Below are 24,049 nucleotides of genomic sequence, written 5' to 3'. Positions count from 1 at the left end.
AGTTTGGTTAGCCGAATCTATATGCATATTAAAGTCACCCATGATAACTGCTGCACCTTTATTGCATGCACCCCTAATTTCCTGTTTGATGTCCTCCCCAACATCACTACTACTGTTTGGAGGTCTGTACACAACTCCCACTAACGTTTTTTGCCCTTTGGTGTTCTGCAGCTCTATCCATATAGATTCCACATCATCCAAGCTAATGTCCTTCCTAACTATTGCATTAATCTCCTCTTGAACCAGCAATGCTACCCCACCTCCTTTTCCTTTTATTCTATCCTTCCTGAATGTTGAATACCCTTGGATGTTGAGTTCCCAGCCCTGATCATCCTGGAGCCACATCTCTGTAATCCCAATCACATCATATCTGTTAACATCTATTTGCACAGTTAATTCATCCACCTTTTACGGATACTCCTTACATTAAGACACAAAGCCTTCAGGTTTGTTTTTTTTAACACCGTTTGCCCTTTTAGAATTATGATGTAGTGTGGCCCTTTTTGTTTCTTGCCTTTGTTTACTCGGCCTTCCACTATTGCTTTTTACCTTTCTACCATCTGTTTCTGACCTCATATTACGTCGCCCTGTCTCATAGAAACATAGAAAATAGGTGCAGGAGCAGGCCATTCAGCCCTTCTAGCCTGCACCGCCATTCAATGAGTTCATGGCTGAACATGAAACTTCAGTACCCCATTCCTGCTTTCTCGCCATAACCCTTGATCCCCCGAGTAGTAAGGACTTCATCTAACTCCCTTTTGAATATATTTAGTGAATTGGCCTCAACTACTTTCTGTGGTAGAGAATTCCACAGGTTCACCACTCTCTGGGTGAAGAAGTTTCTCCTCATCTCGGTCCTAAATGGCTTACCCCTTATCCTCAGACTGTGACCCCTGGTTCTGGACTTCCCCAACATTGGGAACATTCTTCCTGCATCTAACCTGTCTAAACCCGTCAGAATTTTAAACGTTTCTATGAGGTCCCCTCTCATTCTTCTGAACTCCAGTGAATACAAGCCCAGTTGATCCAATCTTTCTTGATAGGTCAGTCCCGCCATCCCGGGAATCAGTCTGGTGAACCTTCGCTGCACTCCCTCAATAGCAAGAATGTCCTTCCTCAAGTTAGGAGACCAAAACTGTACACAATACTCCAGGTGTGGCCTCACCAAGGCCCTGTACAACTGTAGCAACACCTCCCTGCCCCTGTATTCAAATCCCCTCGCTATGAAGGCCAACGTGCCATTTGCTTTCTTAACCGCCTGCTGTACCTGCATGCCAACCTTCAATGACTGATGTACCATGACACCCAGGTCTCGTTGCACCTTCCCTTTTCCTAATCTGTCACCATTCAGATAATAGTCTGTCTCTCTGTTTTTACCACCAAAGTGGATAACCTCACATTTATCCACATTATACTTCATCTGCCATGCATTTGCCCACTCACCTAGCCTATCCAAGTCACTCTGCAGCCTAATAGCATCCTCCTCGCAGCTCACACTGCCACCCAACTTAGTATCATCCGCAAATTTGGAGATACTGCATTTAATCCCCTCGTCTAAATCATTAATGTACAATGTAAACAGCTGGGGCCCCAGCACAGAACCTTGCGGCACTCCACTAGTCACTGCCTGCCATTCTGAAAAGTACCCGTTTACTCCTACTCTTTGCTTCCTGTCTGACAACCAGTTCTCAATCCACGTCAGCACACTACCCCCAATCCCATGTGCTTTAACTTTGCACATTAATCTCTTGTGTGGGACCTTGTCGAAAGCCTTCTGAAAGTCCAAATATACCACATCAACTGGTTCTCCTTTGTCCACTTTACTGGAAACATCCTCAAAAAATTCCAGAAGATTTGTCAAGCATGATTTCCCTTTCACAAATCCATGCTGACTTGGACCTATCATGTCACCATGTCTCGCTGCATAGCTTCCCATCCCTCTGCCATATTAGTTTAAACACTCCCGAACTGCATTAGCAAATGTTACCCCCAGGACATCAGTTCCAGTCCTGCCCAAGTGCAGACCGTCCCTTTTGTACAGGTCCCACTTCCCCCAGAACTGGTTCCAATGTCCCAGGAATTTGAATCCCCGCCTTTTGCACCACTGCGCAAGCCACGTATTTATTCTAACTATCCTGCTCCCTCTAATCTGATTCGCACGTGGCACTGGTAGCAATCCAGAGATTACTACCTTTGAGGTCCTACTTTTTAATTTAACTCCTCGCTCCCTAAATTCAGCTTGTAGGACCTCTTCCCGCTTCTTTCCTATATTGTTGGTACCTACATGTACCACGGCAACTGGCTGTTCACCCTCCCTCTCCAGAATGCTCTGCAGCCGCTCCGAGACATCCTTGACCCTTGCAAGAGAGAGGCAACATACCATCCTGGAGTCTCGGTTGCGGCCGCAGAAACTCCTATCTATTCCCCTTACAAAAGAGTCCCCTATCACTATAGCTCTCCCACTCTTTTTCCCGCCCTTCTGTGCAGCAGAGCCATCCATGGTGCCATGAACCTGGCTGCAGATGCCTTCTCCTGGAAGGTCATCTCCCCCAACAGTATCCAAAACGGCATATCTGTTTTGGAGGGAGATGACCGCAGGGACTAATAAGGGAATTAAGGGTTACGGGGAGCGGGCGGGTAAGTGGAGCTGAGTCTATGGCCAGATCAGCCATGATCTTGTTGAATGGCGGAGCAGGCTCGAGGGGCTAGATGGCCTACTCCTGTTCCTAATTCTTATGTTCTTATGACTCCTGCACTACCTTCCTGCTCTTGCCTTGTCTCTTGGTCACCCATTCACTATCTGTCCTAACCCTTACCTGCGGTGTGACCAACTTACTAAATGTGCTAGTCACAACATTCTCACCATCACGCATGCTCCAGAGTGAGTCCATCCGCAGCTCCAGTGCCGTCATACGGTCTGTCAGGAGCTGCAGCTCCTGCAGTGCCATCTGCAAGCTTGCATATACAATTCTCCATTCCTTCATCCAAGTCATTAATACACATGGTGAAAAGCTGAGACCCCAACAGATCCCTGGAGAATAACATGTCAGTAACCATCTGGAAGATCAAGATCAAGAATGACCTTGCTTACAGTTCCCTGATTACATATAATGTACAAACAAGTTACAGTAACATAGCCACCACATTTGCTGTAACAGTAATGTATACCCATACTGGATTATAGCATTGTAACTATCCCAAGCAGCAAATTGTTGAACATGAAAATTAACAAGCTGGATTCAAATGAAAGTCCTTCAGCCCACTTGATCTCAGCATTGGTGATATTTCTCCAGCGCTTCGAGGTGTCTACTGTATATGGTCCATGTCTCTGAGTCATATAGGAAGGCGGGTACCACTACAGCTATGTCGACCATAAGCTTGGTGCAATATTTGAGGTCCTGGTCTTCGAACACTCTTCCTCAGGCGACCAAAGGCTGCGCTGGCACACTGGAGGCGGTGTTGGACCTCGTCGTCGATGTCTGCCCTTGGTGACAGTAGGTTCCCGAAGTATGGAAAATGGTCCATGTTGTCCAAGGCCCACCATGGATTTTGATGACTGGGGGGCAGTGCTGTGTAGTGGGGTCAGGTTGGTGGAGGACCTTTGTGTTACAGATGTTTAGTGTAAGGCCCATGCTTTCGTACGCCTCAGTGAAGATGCTGACAATGGCTTGGAGTTCAGCCTCTGAATATGCGCAGACTGCAAGCATCGTCTGCATACTGTAGTTCAATGACAGAGGATGGGACAGTCTTGGATATAGCCTGGAGGCGACAAAGATTGAACAGGTTCATTAATTTAGTTCCACTCCAGAAGGGAGCTTGTTGAGCTTGAGATGGAGCATTGCAACAACGTTGCCTACGCAAGATCCTGCAACTTCACTGGGAGGATAGACGCACCAACATCAGTGTTCTCGATCAGGCCAACATCCCCAGCATTGAAGCACTGACCACAGTAGTCCAGCTCCGTTGAGCGAGCCACATCGTCCGCATACCCGACACAAGACTCCCAAAGCAAGCACTCTATTCGGAACTCCTACATGGCAAGCGAGTCCCAGGTGGGCAGTGGAAACATTTCAAAGATACCCTCAAAGCCTCCTTGATAAAGTGCAACAACTCCACCGGCACCTGGAAATCCCTGGCCCAAAACCGCCCTAAGTGGAGGAAGAGCATTCGGGGGACGCTGAGCACCTTGAGTCTCGTTGCCGAGAGCATGCAGTAAACAAGCGCAGGCAGCGGAAGGAGCGTGCGGCAAACCAGACTCCACACCCACTCTTCCCTTTAACGACTGTCTGTCCCACCTGTGACAGAGACTGTAATTCCCATATTGGACTGTACATCACCATAGGCAGTCCCTCGAAAAGAGGATGACTTGCTTCCACACCAAAAGCAGATGAGTTCACAAGTGTTTCAATTATATTCCAGATCCCGAACTGTATCCTGAAGGGTGGAAGAGGCCTGTGCGTGGATTTTTTTTAAACGTGTGGTGGCTGTTGCACACCAGCCATTACACAGGCTTGACAAAGCTAGGTCTTGGTCCATTGGCAAGGATTAACCAAGATGACTAGAAACCAGCTCTGCTGCATGGACCTAGTGCACACACATAGTGCCATGTGGACTGGCTCGTGCTGCCCCTGGGCCCTCTCCTCTTCTGGGCTCCGAATTCACGCCTCTCCTTGGCCTCAATCTCATCCCTCGACAAGCTGCTCCCTGAAGTGGCACGCCGCTGCACGCTGCTCCCTCTAATGGCCTACGCCTGCTGATGGTCTTGCAGGCCGGGATCACGCCGATTTCCAGGCCTGGCCGCTGCATGCTGCTCCCTCTAATGGCCCCGGCCTGCTACCTAAGAACTCACTTTTAGAGTGGAATGGTCCCAGCGGATTGGAAGGTAGCAAATGTAACCCTGCTATTTAAGAAAGTAAATGCAAGTCTTCTTTCTTTCTATTGCTGAATGAGAAGGAGGACACAAAATTTAAACAACTTGATAAGCTTTGGAGCTTTTTAGCATTGAAAGGGCTAATCTCTGAGGGTTTAACATGCTCGAGAGTTTCAATCCAAAACAATATTTTAGATGTGTTGGGGCAGCACTACAAACAATTATAGATTCAGAGCTTTGAAGAGCAAAGCTAGCATCAATGTCAGGAAATATTTTTTTACATTGAGGATGATTTACAACTGGAGCAGGTTGTCATGAAGTGTGGTTAAGGCCAGGACAGTGGATTTATTAAAGAGTTGCTGCTAATGGGAAGATAAAATTAGTATTCTGGAAGCTGAGATCAAGTCGTCGTCATCATCATCATCATCATAGGCAGTCCCTCAAAATCGAGAAAGACTTGCTGAGATTTTGGAAGATCACAACCAATGCATCCACTATCTCTGTAGCCACGTTGCTCACTCTTATTAGCCCTTTGGTTTCCCACTATTTTTGGTATACTTTTTGTGTCCTCTACTGTGAAGACAAATACAAAATATTTTGTTTAACATCTCTGCCTTTTCCTCATTATAATTTCACATTATAATTTCACCTGTCTCAACCTCTAAGGGACCAATGCTTACTTTTGCTATTGCTTTCATTTTTACATACTCGAAGCTCTTCCAATTTGTTTTTGTATTTCTTGCTAGTTACTCTCATTCTATTTTCTCCCCTTTTATCAATGTTTGGGTCATCCTTTGCTGGTTTCTAAAGCTCTCCCAATCCTCCAGCTTACGACTATTCTTTTAATCTAATACTATCCTCAACTTCTTCAGTAAGCCACAGATGGATCACTTTTCCGTTGAGTTTTTATTTCTCAATGGAATATATATTCGTTGAGAATTTTTGAATGTTTCTTTAAATGATTGCTAGTGCTCATCGACCATCATACTTTTAAATCTAATTTTCAATCTACCCTAGCTAACTCGCCCCTCATACATATGTAATTGGCTTTATTTAAGTTTAAGACTCTCATTTATGACTGAAATCTTTCACTGAAATCAACGTGAAATTTTATTATGATCATTCTTCCCAGCAGATATTTTACTGAGATTACTAATTAACCCTGTCTGATTACACAATACAAGATCTAAATTAACCTGTTCTATGGTTGGTTCCATGACGTATTGTTTTAGGAAACGGCCTCGAATGCATTCCATAAACTTCTCCTCCAGACTACCTTTGCCAATTTGATTTACCTAGTCTATAAGAAGATTAAAGTCCCCCATGATTATCGTATTACCTCTTTGTTACAAGCTCCTGTTATTTGTTGATTAATACTCCGTCCAATGGTATAGAAACTGTTTGGGGGCCTATAAACTACTCCCACCAATGTTTTCTGCCCCATCTTATTTCTTATCTCCACCCATACTGATTCTGCTTCCTGATCTTCCAAACCAAGATCATTTCTCACTACTGTCCCGATGTCATCCTTTATCAGGGCACCTTGCAATGACATCAATATAATTTCAGGCTCAACATACTACAAAAGAACACACATAAATATACAAACTTACACAAAACTAGTTACATAAATACAGGGAATGAGCCAAAACATTTGGGGAAAAATTATTCATCAACATTTCAGTAGATAACAAGTGGAAAAGCTTCAAAGGCATAGGGGGAAAATGCAACACCATTTCCCTACCTAACACCATTACAGGAATATTATCACCATATGGAGATTAGTAGTTCAAGAAGGTGGCCCACCTACTAAACAAGGGAGAGGGTATAAAATGTAGCCTTGTCTGTGCCGTCTACATTCCAGGATCAAATGAAAGATCAGCTAGTGTCAACTCAATGAATAGGACACTAAATAGCTCAACATTTAATCTCAATCAAATAAAATAAGAAAAACTGGACTTTAAGAAGGCCAGAGGGAAAGGGAGTGGGTGCACTGGGAAAGTTACAATGATAGGCTCTGACAAAATTAATTCATGCAGATTCAAGAATTTCAACATTAACGCGACTGAGGAGCCAGGCAAGCTTGAAGTGCTTAAAGTGAACAAACCTCCAGGGCTGGGTGTTGTATATCTCAAGTGGTATTGAGAGCACAAGGGATGAAATTTATTACATACTAACAATCATAATGAGAAAGTCAATAAATATTTGGAGCGTCCATTGACATCACGATCAGCCAATGAGTTGGAGGCGGGGTGAAACTTATAGCAGGTCTTGCAGCTTTTACTCAGCAAACAGCAAAGCAAACAAAGTATATAAAGAGTCCATTTAAAAAGAGTCTTTATGAACTACAGCAAACAGAACTTGGCAACTTCTCCCGATAAAAGAAAGTGATTTCTCCAGAAAAATGAAGTGAGTAGAGGATAGTTGTATTCAAATTATAAGCGTAAAATTAATCCCAATCATTTACAGCAGTAATCTCCACTCTGGCCAAGAATAGTAGTGTCACAATATTCAGCCATGAACGTTAGGGCGATACTATTAGATTGGATACAAGCCAACTATATTCAAAAATGGGACAAATCTAATCTGGTCAGTCACAAGTTAGGAGTGTAATGGAATGCTCTCCACTTACCTGGATGAGTGCAGCTCTAACAACACTTAAGAAACTTGACACCATCCAGGATAAAGCAGCCCACTTGATTGGCACCCCATCAACCACCTTAAATATTCACATCCTCCACCACCGACTCGCCAAGGCTTCTTCGACAGCACCTCCAAAACCCACAACCTCTACCTCCCAGAAGGACAAGGGCAGCAGGCGCATGGGAACATCACCACCTCCTTCAAGTTCCCCTCCAAATCACACACTATCCTGACTTGGAAATATATTGCCAGTCCTTCAGCATCACTGGGTCAAAATCCTGGAACTCCCTATCCAACAGCACTAAAGAGAGTACTGGGTCAAAATCCTGGAACTCCCTATCCAACAGCACTAAAGAGAGTACTGCCACCACACAGACTGCAGTGGTTCAAGAAGACAGCTCACCACCACCTTCTCAAGGGCAATTAGCGATGGGCAATAAGTGCTGGCCTTGCCAGTGACGCCTACGTCACATGAACAAACAAAAAATAAATTTAAGGATTTGTCCATCTGGTCAAACTACAGAATTATCCGTACAAGAATAAGAACGGCCAATTTGGCTTTTTAGAAGGAGAACTGACCTGACGAATATCCTCAACTTCTGGGAGTGTCACATTCCAAGTGAACAATGGAAACATAGAAACATAGAAAATAGGTGCAGGAGTAGGCCATTCGGTCCTTCGAGCCTGCACCGCCATTCAAGAATATCATGGCTGATCATTCCTTTTTCTCTCCATACCCTTTGATCCCCTTAACCGTAAGGGCCATATCTAACTCCCTCTTGAATATATCCAATGAACTGGCATCAACAACTCTCTGCGGCAAGGAATTTCACAGTTCAAAAACTCTGAGTGAAGAAGTTTCTCCTCATCTCAGTCCTAAATGGCCTACCCCTTATCGTAAGACTACGTCCCCTGGTTCTGGACTTCCCCAACATCGAGAATATTCTTCCCGCATCTAACCTGTCCAGTCCCGTCAGAATCTTGTATGTTTCTATGAGATCCCCTCTCATCCTTCTAAACGCCAGTGAATAAAGGCCCAGTTGATCCAGTCTCTCCTCATATGACAGCCCAGCCATCCCTGGAATCAGTCTGGTGAACCTTCGCTGCACTCCCTCAATAGCAAGAACATCCTTCCTCAGACTAGGAGACCAAAACTGAACACAATATTCCAGGTGAGGCCTCACTAAGGCCCTGTACAACTGCAGTAAGACCTCCCTGCTCTTATACTCAAATCCCCTAGCTATGAAGGCCAACATACCATTTGCCTTCTTTACTGCCTGCTGTATCTGCGTACCCACTTTCAGTGACTGATCAACCATGACACCCAGGTCTAGTTGCACCTCCCCTTTTTCTAGTCTGCCACCATTCAGATAATATTCTGCCTTCGTGTTTTTGCCCCCAAAGTGGATAACCTCACATTTATCCACATTATACTGCATCTGCCATGCATTTGCCCACTCACCTAACCTGTCCAAGTCACCCTGCAGCCTCTTAGCATCCACCTCACAGCTCACACCGCCACCCAGTTTAGTGTCATCCGCAAACTTGGAGATATTACACTCCATTCCTTTATCAAAATCGTTAATGTATATTGTAAAGAGCTGGGATCCCAGCACTGAGCCCTGCGGCACCCCACGAGTCACTGCCTGCCATTCTGAAAAGGACCCGTTTATCCTGACTCTCTGCTTCCTGTCTGCCAACCAGTTCTCTATCAACGCCAGCACATTACCCCCAATACCATACACTTTGATTTTGTACACCAATCTCTTGTGTGGGACCTTGTCAAAAGCCTTTTGAAAGTCCAAATACACCACATCCACTGGTTCTTCCTTGTCCACTCTACTAGTTACATCCTCAAAAAATTCCAGAAGATTCGTCAAGCATTATTTCCCTTTCAGAAATCCATGCTGACTCAGTCCGATCCTGTCACCGCTTTCCAAATGGGCTGCTATTTCATCCTTAATGATTGATTCCAACATTTTACCCACTACTGATGTCAGGCTAACCAGTCTTTCATTACCCGCTTTCTCTCTCCCTCCTTTTTAAAAAAGTGGCGTTAAATTAGCTACCCTCCAGTCCATAGGAACTGATCCAGAGTCGATAGATTGTTGGAAAATGATCACCAATGCATCCACTATTTCTAGGGCCACGTCCTTAAGTACTCTGGATGCAGACTATCAGGGCCTGGGGATTTATCGGCCTTTAATGCCATCAATTTCCCTAACACAATTTCCCGCCATATAAGGATATCTTTCAGTTCCTCATTCTCACTAGACCCACTGTCCCCTAGTACATTCGGAAGGTTATTTGTATCTTCCTTTGTGAAGACAGAACCGAAGTATTGGTTCAATTGGTCTAAGAACATAAGAATTAGGAACAGGAGTAGGCCATCTAGCACCTCGAGCCTGCTCCGCCATTCAACAAGGTCATGGCTCATCTGGCCGTGGACTCAGCTCCACTTACCCGCCCGCTCCCTGTAACCCTTAATTCCCTTATTGGTTAAAAATCTATCCATCTGTGACTTGAATACATTCAATGAGCTAGCCTCAACTGTTTCCTTGGGCAGAGAATTCCACGGATTCACAACCCTCTGGGAGAAGAAATTCCTTCTCAACTCGGTTTTAAATTGGCTGTGCCCCCTAATTCTAGTCTCCCCGACCAGTGGAAACAACCTCTCTGCCTCTATCTTGTCTATCCCTTTCATTATTTTAAATGTTTCTATAAGATCACCCTCATCCTTCTGAACTCCAACGAGTAAAGACCCAGTCTACTCAATCTATCATCATAAGGTAACCCCCTCATCTCCGGAATCAGCCTCGTGAATCGTCTCTGTACCCCCTCCAAAGCTAGTATATCCTTCCTTAAGTAAGGTGATCAAAACTGCACGCAGTACTCCAGGTGCGGCCTCACCAATACCCTGTGCCGTTGCAGAAGGACCTCCCTGCTTTTGTACTCCATCCCTCTCGCAATGAAGGCCAACATTCCATTCGCCTTCCTGATTACCTGCTGCACCTGCAAACTAACTTTTTGGGATTCATGCACAAGGACCTCCCCTTTTATAGGGGGCACTGGAAAAAGGAAAATTTGATTTTAGTGCCCCAAAAAAAAAAAAAGGAAAAAAAAGAGGGCCTTGTAAATGTCTGGTGTGTCATCCAGGGCGGGTGGCACCGATTAATGTTTTTGTTTTGCAGGTAAACTCCAAAGAGTTTCATGCACAAGGACCCCCAGGTCCCTCTGCACCGCAGCATGTTGTAATTTCTCCCCATTCAAATAATATTCCCTTTTACTGTTTTTTTCCCCAAGGTGGATGACCTCACACTTTCCGACATTGTATTCCATCTGCCAAACCTTAGCCCATTCGCTTAACCTATCTAAATCTCTGCAGCCTTTCTGTGTCCTCTACACAACCCGCTTTCCCACTAATCTTTGTGTCATCTGCAAATTTTGTTACACAACACTCTGTCCCCTCTTCTAGGTCATCTATGTATATTGTAAACAGTTGTTTACTATAGCACCGATACCTGTGGCACACCACTAACCACTGATCTCCAACCTGAAAAGGACCCATTTATCCCGACTCTCTGCTTTCTGTTAGCCAGCCAATTCTCTATCCATGCTAATACATTTCCTCTGACTCCGCGTACCTTTATCTTCTGCAGTAACCTTTTGTGTGGCACCTTATCGAATGCCTTTTGAAAATCTAAATACACCACATCCATCGGTACACCTCTATCCACCATGCTCATTATATCCTCAAAGAATTCCAGTAAATTAGTTAAACATGATTTCCCCTTCATGAATCCATGCTGCGTCTGCTTGATTACACTATTCCTATCTAGATGTCCCGCTATTTCTTCCTTAATGATCGTTATTTTTTTGTTCCCCATTATAAATTCACCTGAATCCGACTGACATGACATGATGCACTTCGATTTCCAAAAGCCCTTCAATAAGTTTCCTCATAAAAGACTGGAGAAATGCTTAAAAGGAAACTGAAAGGGGGCCTTGAAGAAGTACACAATATATTAAAAGTAAACAATATATAGATAAGTCAATCCAGAATGCTACTTTAAGATATTTCAGGATATTAGGACAAGCGGGCATAGGTTAAAACTAGCAAAAGGAAATTTTAAGATGTCAGGAAGCCTGCCTTAAAGAATTAAAGCAATGCTCAAATTAACACCAATAAGCAGCTCATGACAAATTAGATGTTTTATTTATATTAAATCAGAGCTAAAAATTCTACCTAATTGTATGATGCATTGTTGAATTAAGTTATAGTTGGTGAAGCAGAGCAAAAATCCTGTCATTTTGACACCATCCCCAAAGAGATTTTCAAGGTGCCAACCCTATTTACAATCTATATTAACGACTTGGAAGAAAGGACTGAGTGTAATGTAGCCAAGTTTGCTGACCTTACAAAGATGGGAGGAAAAGCAATGTGTGAGGAGGACACAAAAAATCTGCAAAAGGACAGACCCTAAGTGAGTGGGCAAAAATTTGGCAGATGGAGTATAATATTGGAAAGTGTGAGGTCATGCATTTTGGCAGAAAAAAAATCAAAGAGCAAGTTATTATTTAAATGGAAAAAGATTGCAAAGTGCTGCAGTACAGCGGGTACTTGTGCATGAAACACAAAAGGTTAGTAGGTTAGTATGCAGGTACAGGAATGATCAGGAATGCCAATGGAATCTTGGCCTTTATTGCAAAGGGGATGGAGTATAAAAAGCAGGGAAGTCTTGCTACAACTGTACAGGGTATTGGTAAGGCCACACCTGGAATACCACGTGCAGTTTTGGTTTCCATATTTACGAAAGAATATACTTGCTTTGGAGGCAGTTCAGAAAAGGTTCACAAGGTTGATTCCAGAGATGACGGAGTTGACATGTGATGAAAAGTTGAGTAGGCTGGGCCTTTACTCATTGGATTTCAGGAGCTGGGACATTGAATAAATTTAAGGCAGAAATAGACAGTTTCTTAAACAATAAGAGAAATAAGGGGTTATGGAGAGCGGGTAGGGTGGACCAGAGTCCATGATTGGATCAGCCATGATCGTATTAAATGGCGGAGCAGGCGCAAGGGGCCGTATGGCCTTCTCCTGCTCCTATTTCTTATGTTCTTATGTTCATATCTCGAGAGAAATGTAACGCACATCAAATAAACCAAATGCAGAAATTCAGTTAGCTTTTAAGAAAAGACTTTAACTGAAATGAACAGTCAATCAACGTACAAACTTTCCACATGGACCATGTAACTGTGTAGGATGACAGAGGATGCCTATAGCATTTATTTACACAGAGGCTTAGTGCTTATCATAAGAACATAAGAAATAGGAGCAGGACTGGAGTAGGCCATTTGGATCCCTCGAGCCTGCTCCGCCGTTCAATATCATGGCTGATCTGATCATGGACTCAACTCCACTTCCCTGCCCGCTCCCCATAACCCGATATTCCCTTATCGCTCAAAAATCTATCTATCTCCGCCTTAAATATATTCAATGACCCAGCCTTTACAGCTCTCAGGGCAGAGAATTCCATAGATTTACAACCCTCAGAAAAATGTTCTCCTCATCTCATTTTTAAATGGGCAGCCCCTTATTCGATGACTATGTCCCCTAGTTTTAGTTTCCCCTATGAGTGGAAATATCCTCTCTGCATCCATCTTGTCGAGCCCCCTCATTATCTTATATGTTTCGATAAGATCACCTCTCATTCTTCTGAATTCCAATGAGTAGAGGTTCAACCTACTCAACCTATCTTCATAAGTCAACCCCCGCATCTCCAGAATCAACTGAGTGAACCTTCTCTGAACAGCCTCTAATGCAAGTATATCCTTCCTTAAATACGGAGACCAAAACTGTACGCAGTGCTCAAGGTGTGGCCTCACCAATACCCTGTACAGTTGTAGCAGGACTTCTCTTCTTCTATTCTCTACCCCCCTTGCAACAAAGGCCAACATTCCATTTGCCTTCCTGATTACTTGCTGTACCTGCATACTAACTTTGTGTTTCGTGCACAAGGATCCCAGGTCTCTCTGTACTGCAGCACTTTGCAATTTTTCTCAACTTAAATTATAATTTGCTTTTCTATTATTTCTGGCCAAGTGAATAACCTCACATTTTCCCACATTATACTCCATCTGTCAAATCTTTGCCCACTCACTTGGCCTGTCTATCCCTTTACAGATTTTGTGTGTCTTCCTCACACATTGCTTTTCCTCCCATCTTTGTAGCATCAGCAAACTTGGCTACATTACACTCGATCCCTTCATCCATGTCATTAATATAGATTGTAAATTGTTGAGGACCCAGCACCAATCCCTGTGGCACACCACTAGTCACTGTTTGGCAAACGGTAAATGACCCATTTATTCCGCATCTCTGTTTTCTGTTAGCTAGCCAATCCTCTATCCATGCTATATGTTACCCCCAACCCCGTGAGCTTTTATCTTGGACAGTAATTTCTTATGTGGCAGCTTGTCAAATGCATTCTGGAAGTCGAAATACATCACATCCACTGGTTCCCCTTTATCCACCCTGTTCATTATATCTTCGAAGAACTCCAGCAAATTTGTCAAACATGACTTCTCTTTCATAAATCCATGCTGACTCTGCCGACCGAATTTTGCTTTTCTTAATGTCCTGCTACTGCTTCTTTCATAATGGACTCCAACATTTTCCCAACCACATATGTTAGGCTAACTGGTCTATAGTTTCCTGCTTTTTGTCTGCCTCCTTTTTTAAAAAATTGGGGCGTTACATTTGCAGTTTCCCAATCTACTGGGACCTCCTCAGAATCCAGGAAATTTTGGTAAATTACAACCAATGCATCCACTATCCCTGCTGCTATTCTCTTAAGACCCTAGGATGCAAGCCATCAGGTCCAGAGGATTTATCTGCCTTTAGTCCCATTATCTTACTGAGTATCACCTGCTTAGTGATTGTGATTGTGTTAAGTTCCCCCTATAGCCCCTTGACTATCCACTGTTGGCATACTGTTAGTGTCCTCTACCGTAAAAACTGATACAAAACATTTGTTCAGAGTTTCTGCCATCTGCATATCCCCCATTACTAATTCCCCGGTCTCGTCCTCTAAGCTTGGATGATGTGGAATCCATATGGGTACAGCTGCGAAACACCAAAGGGCAGAAAACGTTAGTGGGAGTTGTGTACACCACCAAACAGTAGTAGTGAGGTTGGGGATGGCATCAAACAGGAAATTAGCGATGCATGCAATAAAGGTACAGCAGTTATCATGGGTGATTTTAATCTACATATAGATTGGGCTAACCAAACTGATATCAATACTGTGGAGGAGGATTTCCTGGAATGTATAAGAAATGGTTTTCTAGACCAATATGTCAAGGAACCAGAGAGCAGGCCATCCTAGACTGGGTGTTGTGTAACGAGAGAGGATTAATTAGCAATCATGTTGTGCGAAGCCCCTTGGGGAAGAGTGACCATAATATGGTAGAATTCTTCATTAAGATGGGAGAGTGACACAGTTAATTCAGAGACTAGGGTCCTGAACTTAAAGAAAGGTAACTTCAATGGTATGAGTCGTGAATTGGCCAGGATAGACTGGAGAATGATACTTAAAGGATTGACAGTAGATAGGCAATGGCAGACATTTAAAGATCACATAGATGAACTACAACAATTGTACATCCCTGTCTGGCATAAAAATAAAACGGGGAAGGTGGCTCAACAAGGGAAATTAGGGATAGTGTTAATTCCAAGGAAGAGGCATATAAATTGGCCAGTAAAAGCAGCAAACCTGAGGACTGGGAGAAATTTAGAATTCAGCAGAGGACTAAGGATTTAATTAGGAGGGGGAAAATAGAGTATGAGAGTAAGCTTTCAGGGAACATAAAAACTGACTGCAAAAGCTTCTATAGATATGTGAAGAGAAAAAGATTAATGAAGACTAATGTAGGTCCCTTGCAGTCAGAATCAGGTGAATTCATAATGGGGAACAAGGAAATAGCAGACCAACTGAACAAATACTTTGGTTCGATCTTCACTAAGACAGACACAAATAACCCCCGAAAATACTAGGGGACCGAGGGTTTAATGAGAAGGAAGATCTGAGGAAAATCCTTGTTAGTCAGGAAATGGTGTTCAGGAAATTGATGGGGTTAAAGGCCGATAAATCCCCAGGGCCTGATGGTCTGCATCCCAGAGTACTTAAGGAATTGGCCCTAGAAATAGTAGATGCATTGGTGGTCATTTTCCAACATTCCAAGGACTCTGGATCAGTTCCTATGGATTGGAGGGTAGCTAATGTAACCCCACTTTTTAAAAAAAGGATGGAGAGAACACAGGGAATTATAGACCGGTTAGCTTGACATCGAGAGTGGAGAAAATGTTGGACTCAATTATTAAAGTTAACAGCGCGTTTAGAAAGCAGTGACAGGATCGGTCGGTCCAAGACAGCATGGATTTATGAAAGGGAAATCATGCTCGACCAATCTTCTAGAATTTTTTGAGGATGTAACTAATAGAGTGGACAAGGGAGAACCAGTGGATTTGGTGCATTTGGACTTTCAAAAGGCTTTTGACAAGATCCCACACAAGAGATTAGTGTGCAAAATTAAGGCACATGGGATTGGAGATAATGTATTGACGTGGATAGAGAACTAGTTGGCAGACAGGAAGCAAAGAGTGGGAATAAACGAGTCCTTTTCAGAATGGCAGGCAGTGACTAGTGGGGTACTGCAAGGTTCAGTGCTGGGACCCCAGCTATTTACAATCTATATTAATGATTTAGACGAAGGAAATGAATGTAATATCTCCAAGTTTGCATATGACACTAAGCTGGGTGGCAGTGTGAGCTATGAGGAGGATGCTAAGAGGCTGCAGGGTGACTTGGACAGGTTAGGTGAGTGGGCAAATGCATGGCAGATGCAGTATAATCTAGATAACCACTTTGGTGGCAAAAACACAAAGGCAGATTATCTGAATGGTGACAGATTAGTAAAAGGGGAGGTGTAACGATACCTGGGTGTCATGGTACATCAGTCATTGAAAGTAGCCATGCAGGTACAGCAGGCAGTTAAGAAAGCAAAAGGCATGTTGGCCTTCATAGCGAGAGGATTTGCGTATAGGAGTAGGGAGGTCTTGCTGCAGTTGTACAGGGCCTTGGTGAGACCACACCTCGAGTATTGTGTGCAGTTTTGGTCGCCTAATCTGAGGAAGGACATTCTTGCTCTTGAGGGAGTGCTGCGAATGTTCACCAGCTTGATTCCCGGGATGGCGGGACTGACATATGAAGAAAGACTGGATCGATCAGGCTTATATTCACTGGAATTTAGAAGAATGAGGGGGGGATCTCATAGAAGCATATAAAATTCTGATGGATTGGACAGGTTAGATGCAGGAAGATTGTTCCCCATGTTGGGGAAGTTCAGAACCAGGGGTCACAGTCTAAGGATAAGGGGTAAGCCATTTAGGACCGAGATGAGGAGAAACTTTTTCACCCAGAGAATTGTGAACCTGTGGAATTCTCTACCACAGAAAGTTGTTGAGTCCAGTTCATTGGATGTATTCAAAACGGAGTTAGATGTGGCCCTTACCGCTAAAGGGATCAGGGTGTATGGAGAGAAGGCGGCAGGAGGGTACTGAAGTTGCATGATCAGCCATGATCATATTGAATGGTGGTGCAGACTCGAAGGGTCGAATGGCCTGCTCCTGCACCTATTTTCTATGTTTCTAAGGGACCAACATTTACTTTAGCCAGTCTTTTCCTTTTTATATATCTATAGAAACTCTTGCTATCTGTTTTTATATTTTGTGCTAGTTTACTTTCATAGTCTATCTTCCCTTTCTTAATCATTTTTTGAGTCGTTCTTTGCTGGCTTTTAAAAGCTTATAAAGTACAAGAGACCAGAACAACAAGTTGCATTTATATAGCGTCTTTAATTTAGTAAAACGTCCCAAGGCACTTCATAGGAGCGATTACCAAACAAAATTTGACTCTGAACCTCAAGGTATTAGAACAGGTTTGTCACAGGCATAGGTTTTAAGGAGCATCTTAAAAAGAGAAAAGAGAGGCAAAGAAGTGGAAAGGTTTAGGGAGGGAATTCTAGAGTTAAGGACCGAGGCAGCTGATGGCCTGGTCGCTAATGGTGGAGCGAAGAAAATCAGGGACACGCAAGAGGCCAAAATTGGAGGAGGGTAAAGATAAGGAGAGCGAGGTCATGGAGGGATTTGAAATAAGGATGAGAATGTTAAAATCAAGACTAGGAAACAGAGTTTGTGGAGGGGTCCGACGACGATGATAATTTATTTGGAGAACATTTCTGCTCATCCAATACTGGATGTCAGACAAGTAGTGAGACAAATCAGAGGCAGTGGAGAGGTCGAGGGAGGTGGTGGTGAGGTAGAGTTGGGGGTCATCAGCATACATCTGTAACCATAGGTATTTCCCATTATAACTCCCAGTCCCCAATGGACTTTGCTTAAAAGTCATTCCATGATCCAGCCCCTCCCTATCTCTGCAATCTGCTCCTGCCCTATGCATCAGATGACATAGCCTTCAACCTCATCTATACACTGGAGCTCTCCATAAATACCTCTGCCTTCTTGCCTGTTTCCTCACCTTCAAATGCCTCCTGAAAATTTACCTCCATGGCCATTCCTTCGGCCAGCTCCCCCATTCACTCCTACTATTGTCTGGTGTCAGTCCATTGATGCTAATGGGATGTTTATCTTAAATGCAAGTTGTGGTAAAGACCATTTTACCGGACATGCCTGTTATTTTCTGGTTGACATCAACACTACTTTTCCCCTCTCTCTCTCTGTTTTTAATCCATTTATAGCATATAATGCAACATTGCTTCATCTTGCCATCAAAGGCTTTGATCCTCTAAGTTGATATGTTCATGAATTCCAATCAATTAGTTTCAAAAAGGTGTTTTTATATTGCTATTATACTGTTGCAGTCTCTAAAGTGTGACTTTTGCGTGCTGTCGTCCCTTGGTTATACCACCAAGTTGTTCCAATCACCGTGTATCCCTATCACAGACCAATTTAGAAGGCTGGCATGGGGGCATATATATCCTCACTTGGATATGCCGTGTCTTTTGCAAACTGGAATTTCAAAATAGTTGGGAATCTTGACATGTCACGGTGAACTTCTCATGTTTTAGGACACTACACACTACCCAAGACCAGCTCCCCTCATTTGCTTTACAGAAACTCACAGCTTTAATCCAGTTGCACATTAGTAGAGCCATTTAAGGGAATTATGCATGGTCTCAGGATACCAAAAAAAGTAAAGCAATAAACTTTAAAATGGGTAGAACGCTCATTGAAGAAAATTGAACATGAATTCCAAGTTAAGCATTGGTACATTAAATGATCAAAATAGAGTGCCAGCGGTGTGTCGGTACTATTGCTGCCTCTCAGTGTTGAGGCTTGGAGCTTGATAATGACATGGACTACACGGAAAGAACAGCTTTTGCCAAACATGGAGGTTGCATAATGTAAAAACGGAAAAAGCTACATCAGTTCATGTGAAATGGAAGAAGGTGGAAAACTGTTGCTCAAGATATGAACTCTTACCTGGACCAGCAGCTGTTCCACCTGCAAGGGGAAAAAATCATTACAATGTATTACTAATTTTATTTTTTTAAAACACACTTCAGGTCTTTAGTATTTTTATCCAGTTGCTATTTTCATTTTATGCATTAGATAAATTTTGTGGGGCGGGGGGGTTAAGTTATCAATTTGATAGTTTTCAATTTATTTTGTTATTGTTATTTTGCTTCTATTCTATAAACTACACAATGAGTTGGTTTCATAATGACAGAATGTATGCAGTAGACATGATGCAACAGACATCAAGGCTCTTTAGAACAGATTAAATTAGTTCAACAGTTCTAAATGTTTTCCCACATCTATTCCAGAGAGTACCAAAGTGGGGGAGTGACATTTCATTTTGAACTTTGTGAAAAGAATGAAATTAAGATGTTGACTTTTTTTTTAAGGTTAGTACCACATAAGGCATATTTAAAAAAGACAGAACTACTCTAGTTTTGCAGGTTGTTTGCTTTCAGGAAATGTATTATTAATTAACTAGCCAAGGCATAAAATGCAAACATTTCATGCAATTTGAAATGACCATTCCAGTCGGATCAGATATCGCAGGCCTAAATTTCTATGAAAACCTTCACATTACAAAAGTCCCTTAATTAAGATTGCAGTACTATGATGACTGAAAGACCATGCCTACTACAAATTATAATAATTTATCCAGTTGAAATTGATGCATGGAACTTCATTTTTCCCCTCCAATCTGAGGTTGGAACTGCTCTGAAATATGAACATTCTAGATATAACCAACCTACTGCATTTCAGGCCCACCTTAGGTTAATGTTACATTATTGGCAACAACATTCCCCCTAAGCTGCATGTCCGCGCGGCCGTGCACGGTTTGCGAGGTCCCGCGCAGTCCGCTCACCCACTGGAAGAGATACTGTGCATGCATGGCCGCTCAGCATATTTAAAGGATATGCGTGGGGAAAAAAATTAGAGGGAACATTGATTGGCAGGTGTTGCATAGCCTCTCAATTTACAGTTTTATTGAGTAATCAGTTCATTGCTGCTAAATAATTGCAATCAGTATACATTATAATTGTATAACAAAAACAAATCCTTTTGGAGGCTTGACACTAATTGGCACTATATCAACTATTCAACAGTTGACCAACTGGAGCACTTCAGACCCACAGCTGAAACATGGATACCAGGATATTCAAGGAAGCAAAATATTTTTCAATGACAATATTGCACAAACTTATTTTTTTGCAATAATGTCATCACGACAAATGAATTGGGGATGCTCTTTATTGACACAAATAAAAACTCTGTACAATGTACACATTACATATGGTCAAACTTCAAACTGAAAAACACAAATACCTCACAATTTCGACCGTCATTCTGTAACTCATTTATCTAATCTGTAGAGAGAGAGAAAGACAGAGGAGCGAGAGCGTGCGACGGCGAAAGGCGGTGGAGGGGGCGGCGGCGGCCAGAGGCGGAGGGAGGGGGCGGCCAGAGGTAGAGGGGGCCAGAGTGAGAGGGGCGGGGCGGCCAGAGGCCGAGGAGGTGCGGCGACAGAGAGGGGAGGGAGGGAGGGAGAGAGAGGGGCAGACACGGGTGGCAGGGGGGTGGCAGGGAAGTAAGGGGGGGGAAGGGTGTGAGGGGTGAAGGGGGGAGTGTGGGGGGGAAGGGGGAAGGGGAGTGAAGGGCAGGGTGGATGGAAGTGAAGTGGTGGAGGGGAAGTGAAGAGGGGGATGAGTGAAGGGGGGGGTGGGGAAAGGAGGGGGAGGAGGGGGGAGTGAAGAAATGGGGGAGATGGGGGGGGAAGTGGGGGGGAAGTGGAGGGGAAGGGAGTGAAGTTGGGGAGGAGGGGGAGGGAGTGAAGTGGGGGGGAGGGGGAGGGAGTGAAGTGGGGGGGGAGGGGGAGGGAGTGAAGTGGGGGGGAGGGGGAGGGAGTGAAGTGGGGGGGAGGGGGAGGGAGTGAAGTGGGGGGGAGGGGGAGGGAGTGAAGTGGGGGGGAGGGAGTGAAGTGAGGAGGGGGGGAGGGAGTGAAGTGGGGGGGGAAGGGAGTGAAGTGGGGGAGGGGGGGAGAGAGTGAAGTGGGGGAGGGGGGGAAGAGAGTGAAGTGGGGAGGAAGGGAGTGAAGTGGGGGGGGAGGGGGAAGGGAGTGAAGTGGGGGGGAGGGAGTGAAGTGGGGGGGAGGGAGTGAAGTGGGGGGGAGGGAGTGAAGTGGGGGGGAGGGAGTGAAGTGGGGGGGAGGGAGTGAAGTGGGGGGGAGGGAGTGAAGTGGGGGGGGGAGGGAGTGAAGTGGGGGGGGGAGGGAGTGAAGTGGGGGGGGGGGGGAGAGTGAAGTGGGGGGGGGGGGAGAGTGAAGTGGGGGGGGGGGGGAGAGTGAAGTGGGGGGGGGGGAAGAGTGAAGTGGGGGGGGAAGGGGGAGGGAGTGAAGTGGGGGGGGGAGAGTGAAGTGGGGGGGAGAGTGAAGTGGGGGGGGAAGAGTGAAGTGGGGGGGAGAGTGAAGTGGGGGGGAAGGGGAGGGAGTGAAGTGGGGGGGAGGGAGGGAGTGAAGTGGGGGGGAGGGAGGGAGTGAAGTGGGAGGGAGGGAGGGAGTGAAGTGGGGGGGAGGGAGGGAGGGAGTGAAGTGGGGAGGAGGGAGGGAGGGAGTGAAGTGGGGGGGAGGAGTGAAGTGGGGGGGGAGGAGTGAAGTGGGGGGGGAGGAGTGAAGTGGGGGGGGAGGAGTGAAGTGGGGGGGAGGAGTGAAGTGGGGGGGAGGAGTGAAGTGGGGGAGAGGGAGGGAGTGAAATGCGGGGGGGGGAAGGGAGTGAAGTCGGGGGGGAGTGAAGTGGGGTGGGGAGGGAGGGAGTGAAGTGGGGGGGGAGGGAGGGAGTGAAGTGGATTGAAGTGGGGGGGGGGAGGGAGTGAAGGGAAGGGAAATAAAAGAATGAGGGAGTGAGGGAGGGAAGGACAGAAGGAAAGGAGGGAAGGAGAGAAGGAAAGGAGGGAAGGACGGAAAGAAAGGAGGGAAGGAAGGTAGTGCATTTTTGGATCTATCCTTGGCCCCCTCCTATTTCTCATCTGCATGCTGCACCTCAGCGACATCAGCCGAAAACTTAGCGTCAGTTTCCACAATTACGCTGATCACACCACCACTTCTCTCTATCCCTCCACCATCGCTAAATTGCCAGACTGCTTGTCTGACATCCAGTACTAGATGAGCAAAAATTTCCACCAATTAAATATTGGAAAGATGGAAGCAATTATCTTCAGTCCCTGCCATAAAATCGATTCCCTAGTCACTGACTCCATCCAGAGACTGAACCTGACTGATGCAACCTTGGTGACGTATTTGACCCCGAGATGAGCTTCCGACCACATATCCATGCCATCAGGAAGACCGCCTACTTCCACCGCCGTACCATCACCCAACAAACCGCTCCTGCCTCAGCTCATTTGCTGTTAAAATCCTCATCCATGCCTTTAGATTTGATTATTTCAATGCACTCCTGGACAGCCTCCCAGTTCTACCTTCCGTAAGCTTGAGGTGACCCAAAACTCTGCTGTCCTAACTCACACCAAGTCCCTTTCACCCATCACCCCTGTGCTCATTGGTTAAACGACGCCTCGATTTTAACATGCTCATCTTTGTTTTCAAATCCCTCCAGAATTTCGCCCCTCCCGGTTTCTAATCTCCTCCAGCCCTACAACCCTCAGATGTCTGCCCTCCTCCAATTCTAGCCTCTTAAGCATTTTCAACTTTAATCGCTTCACCATTGGCGGCCGTGCGTTAAGCTGCCTAGGGCCTATGCTCTTGGAATTCCCTCCCGAAACCTCTCCACCTCTCTACCTTTTTTTCCTCCTTTAAAATGCTCCTTAAAACCGACCTCTTTGACCAAGCATCTGCTCTAATATCTCATGTGGCTCGGTGTCAAATTTTGTTTGGCCACATTCCTGTGAAGCACCTTGGGATGTTTTACTATGTTAAAGGCACTATATAAATACAAGTTGTTGTTGTTGCTTAATTAACTTAGCTATATATTACACTTATATTTAATGTTCCCAGAACTGCCACTACGCTAGGTGATACTGTGGCTGCATTCTTTACAGCACCTCTGCCTCAGCCCAAAATAACCAAGCCGATCATCTCAATGGTTTCTCTCTGCTGCCCCCATTGCTGTACTGATCCTGAGCCACAAACCATCATTTTTCTCCCTCCCAATTTCCTAAGGAGCCCTTTTCCCCTATCTCTATCCTGACCACTACTATGCAATACTTGTATTTTTGGCTCTGACTGAGAACAGATTTTACGAGTTTTTAATATTATAGATCAGGATTAGAGACAGGGCTTTTACGGAGACTCAGCTGGGAAAAGCCTCTATTATTTCAATGGCATATAGCACTCTGCCCTTCTGCTTCATTGTCACCAAGCGGCCTTGCCTCCTCACTGCAAGTGGGAACTGCAACAGTATTTGTGAGTAGCCTGCTAGAGATTGAACATGTCCAACCAGAAGAATGAGGGGGAAATTATTAGACAGAAAAACCTCTTGGTTCCCCCCTTTGGCTAGCAAATAGTTATCAGAGCTACAGAAGCAGAAGCCTGAAGGAAAGTTATTTGCCGCCCTCTCAACTATAGAAATAGTGGGTGGACCAGAAAGAAAGGAAGAGACAAGAGAAGGACGAGACAAAAAAAGCCAAGAATCTGCAGAGATCAGCGGCATATAGTAAAACTCTTACCTCCCACCCCTCAAATACAAACACTTCAACTTTACAACAAATACAAGTAACACCTATCATGCAATAAATAGGTTTGTGTGTGATAAATGAAACCCATGCATCTCTTTACTGAACAAGTGAAGTTGATGGTAATACTTTATTAAAAACAAAGCTTTTTTTATTTTAAAAGAAACTTTTTCATGTTTCTGAAATAATAAAATGCAACAACTTCACCACAATTTAGTTCATTCCAACATAACACATTCACAGCAGGATTTGTTTGT

At 44.6% G+C, this 24,049-nt stretch overlaps 1 protein-coding gene across 5 annotated transcripts in view; it reads right to left on the bottom strand.

Annotated features, from left to right (window-relative positions):
* The window catches only part of ptpra (protein tyrosine phosphatase receptor type A), a 290,068-nt gene that overhangs the window by 109,623 nt on the left and 156,396 nt on the right, over positions 1 to 24,049 (bottom strand). For 3 of the 5 annotated variants that reach the window (XM_070866834.1, XM_070866832.1, XM_070866835.1), the window contains one exon: positions 19,077 to 19,097. The exons of the other annotated variants lie outside the window; for them this stretch is intronic. In XM_070866834.1, the coding sequence (XP_070722935.1) occupies positions 19,077 to 19,097 (21 nt within the window). The remainder of the gene's footprint in view (positions 1 to 19,076; positions 19,098 to 24,049) is intronic. 5 annotated transcript variants of the gene reach the window in all.

This window comes from Pristiophorus japonicus, chromosome 2 (genome assembly GCF_044704955.1).
Source record: "Pristiophorus japonicus isolate sPriJap1 chromosome 2, sPriJap1.hap1, whole genome shotgun sequence".
NCBI classification, from domain to species: Eukaryota; Metazoa; Chordata; class Chondrichthyes; family Pristiophoridae; genus Pristiophorus; species Pristiophorus japonicus.
The sequence above is the reverse complement of the archived record's forward strand: the minus strand, read 5'-3'. Positions and strand labels throughout refer to the sequence as shown.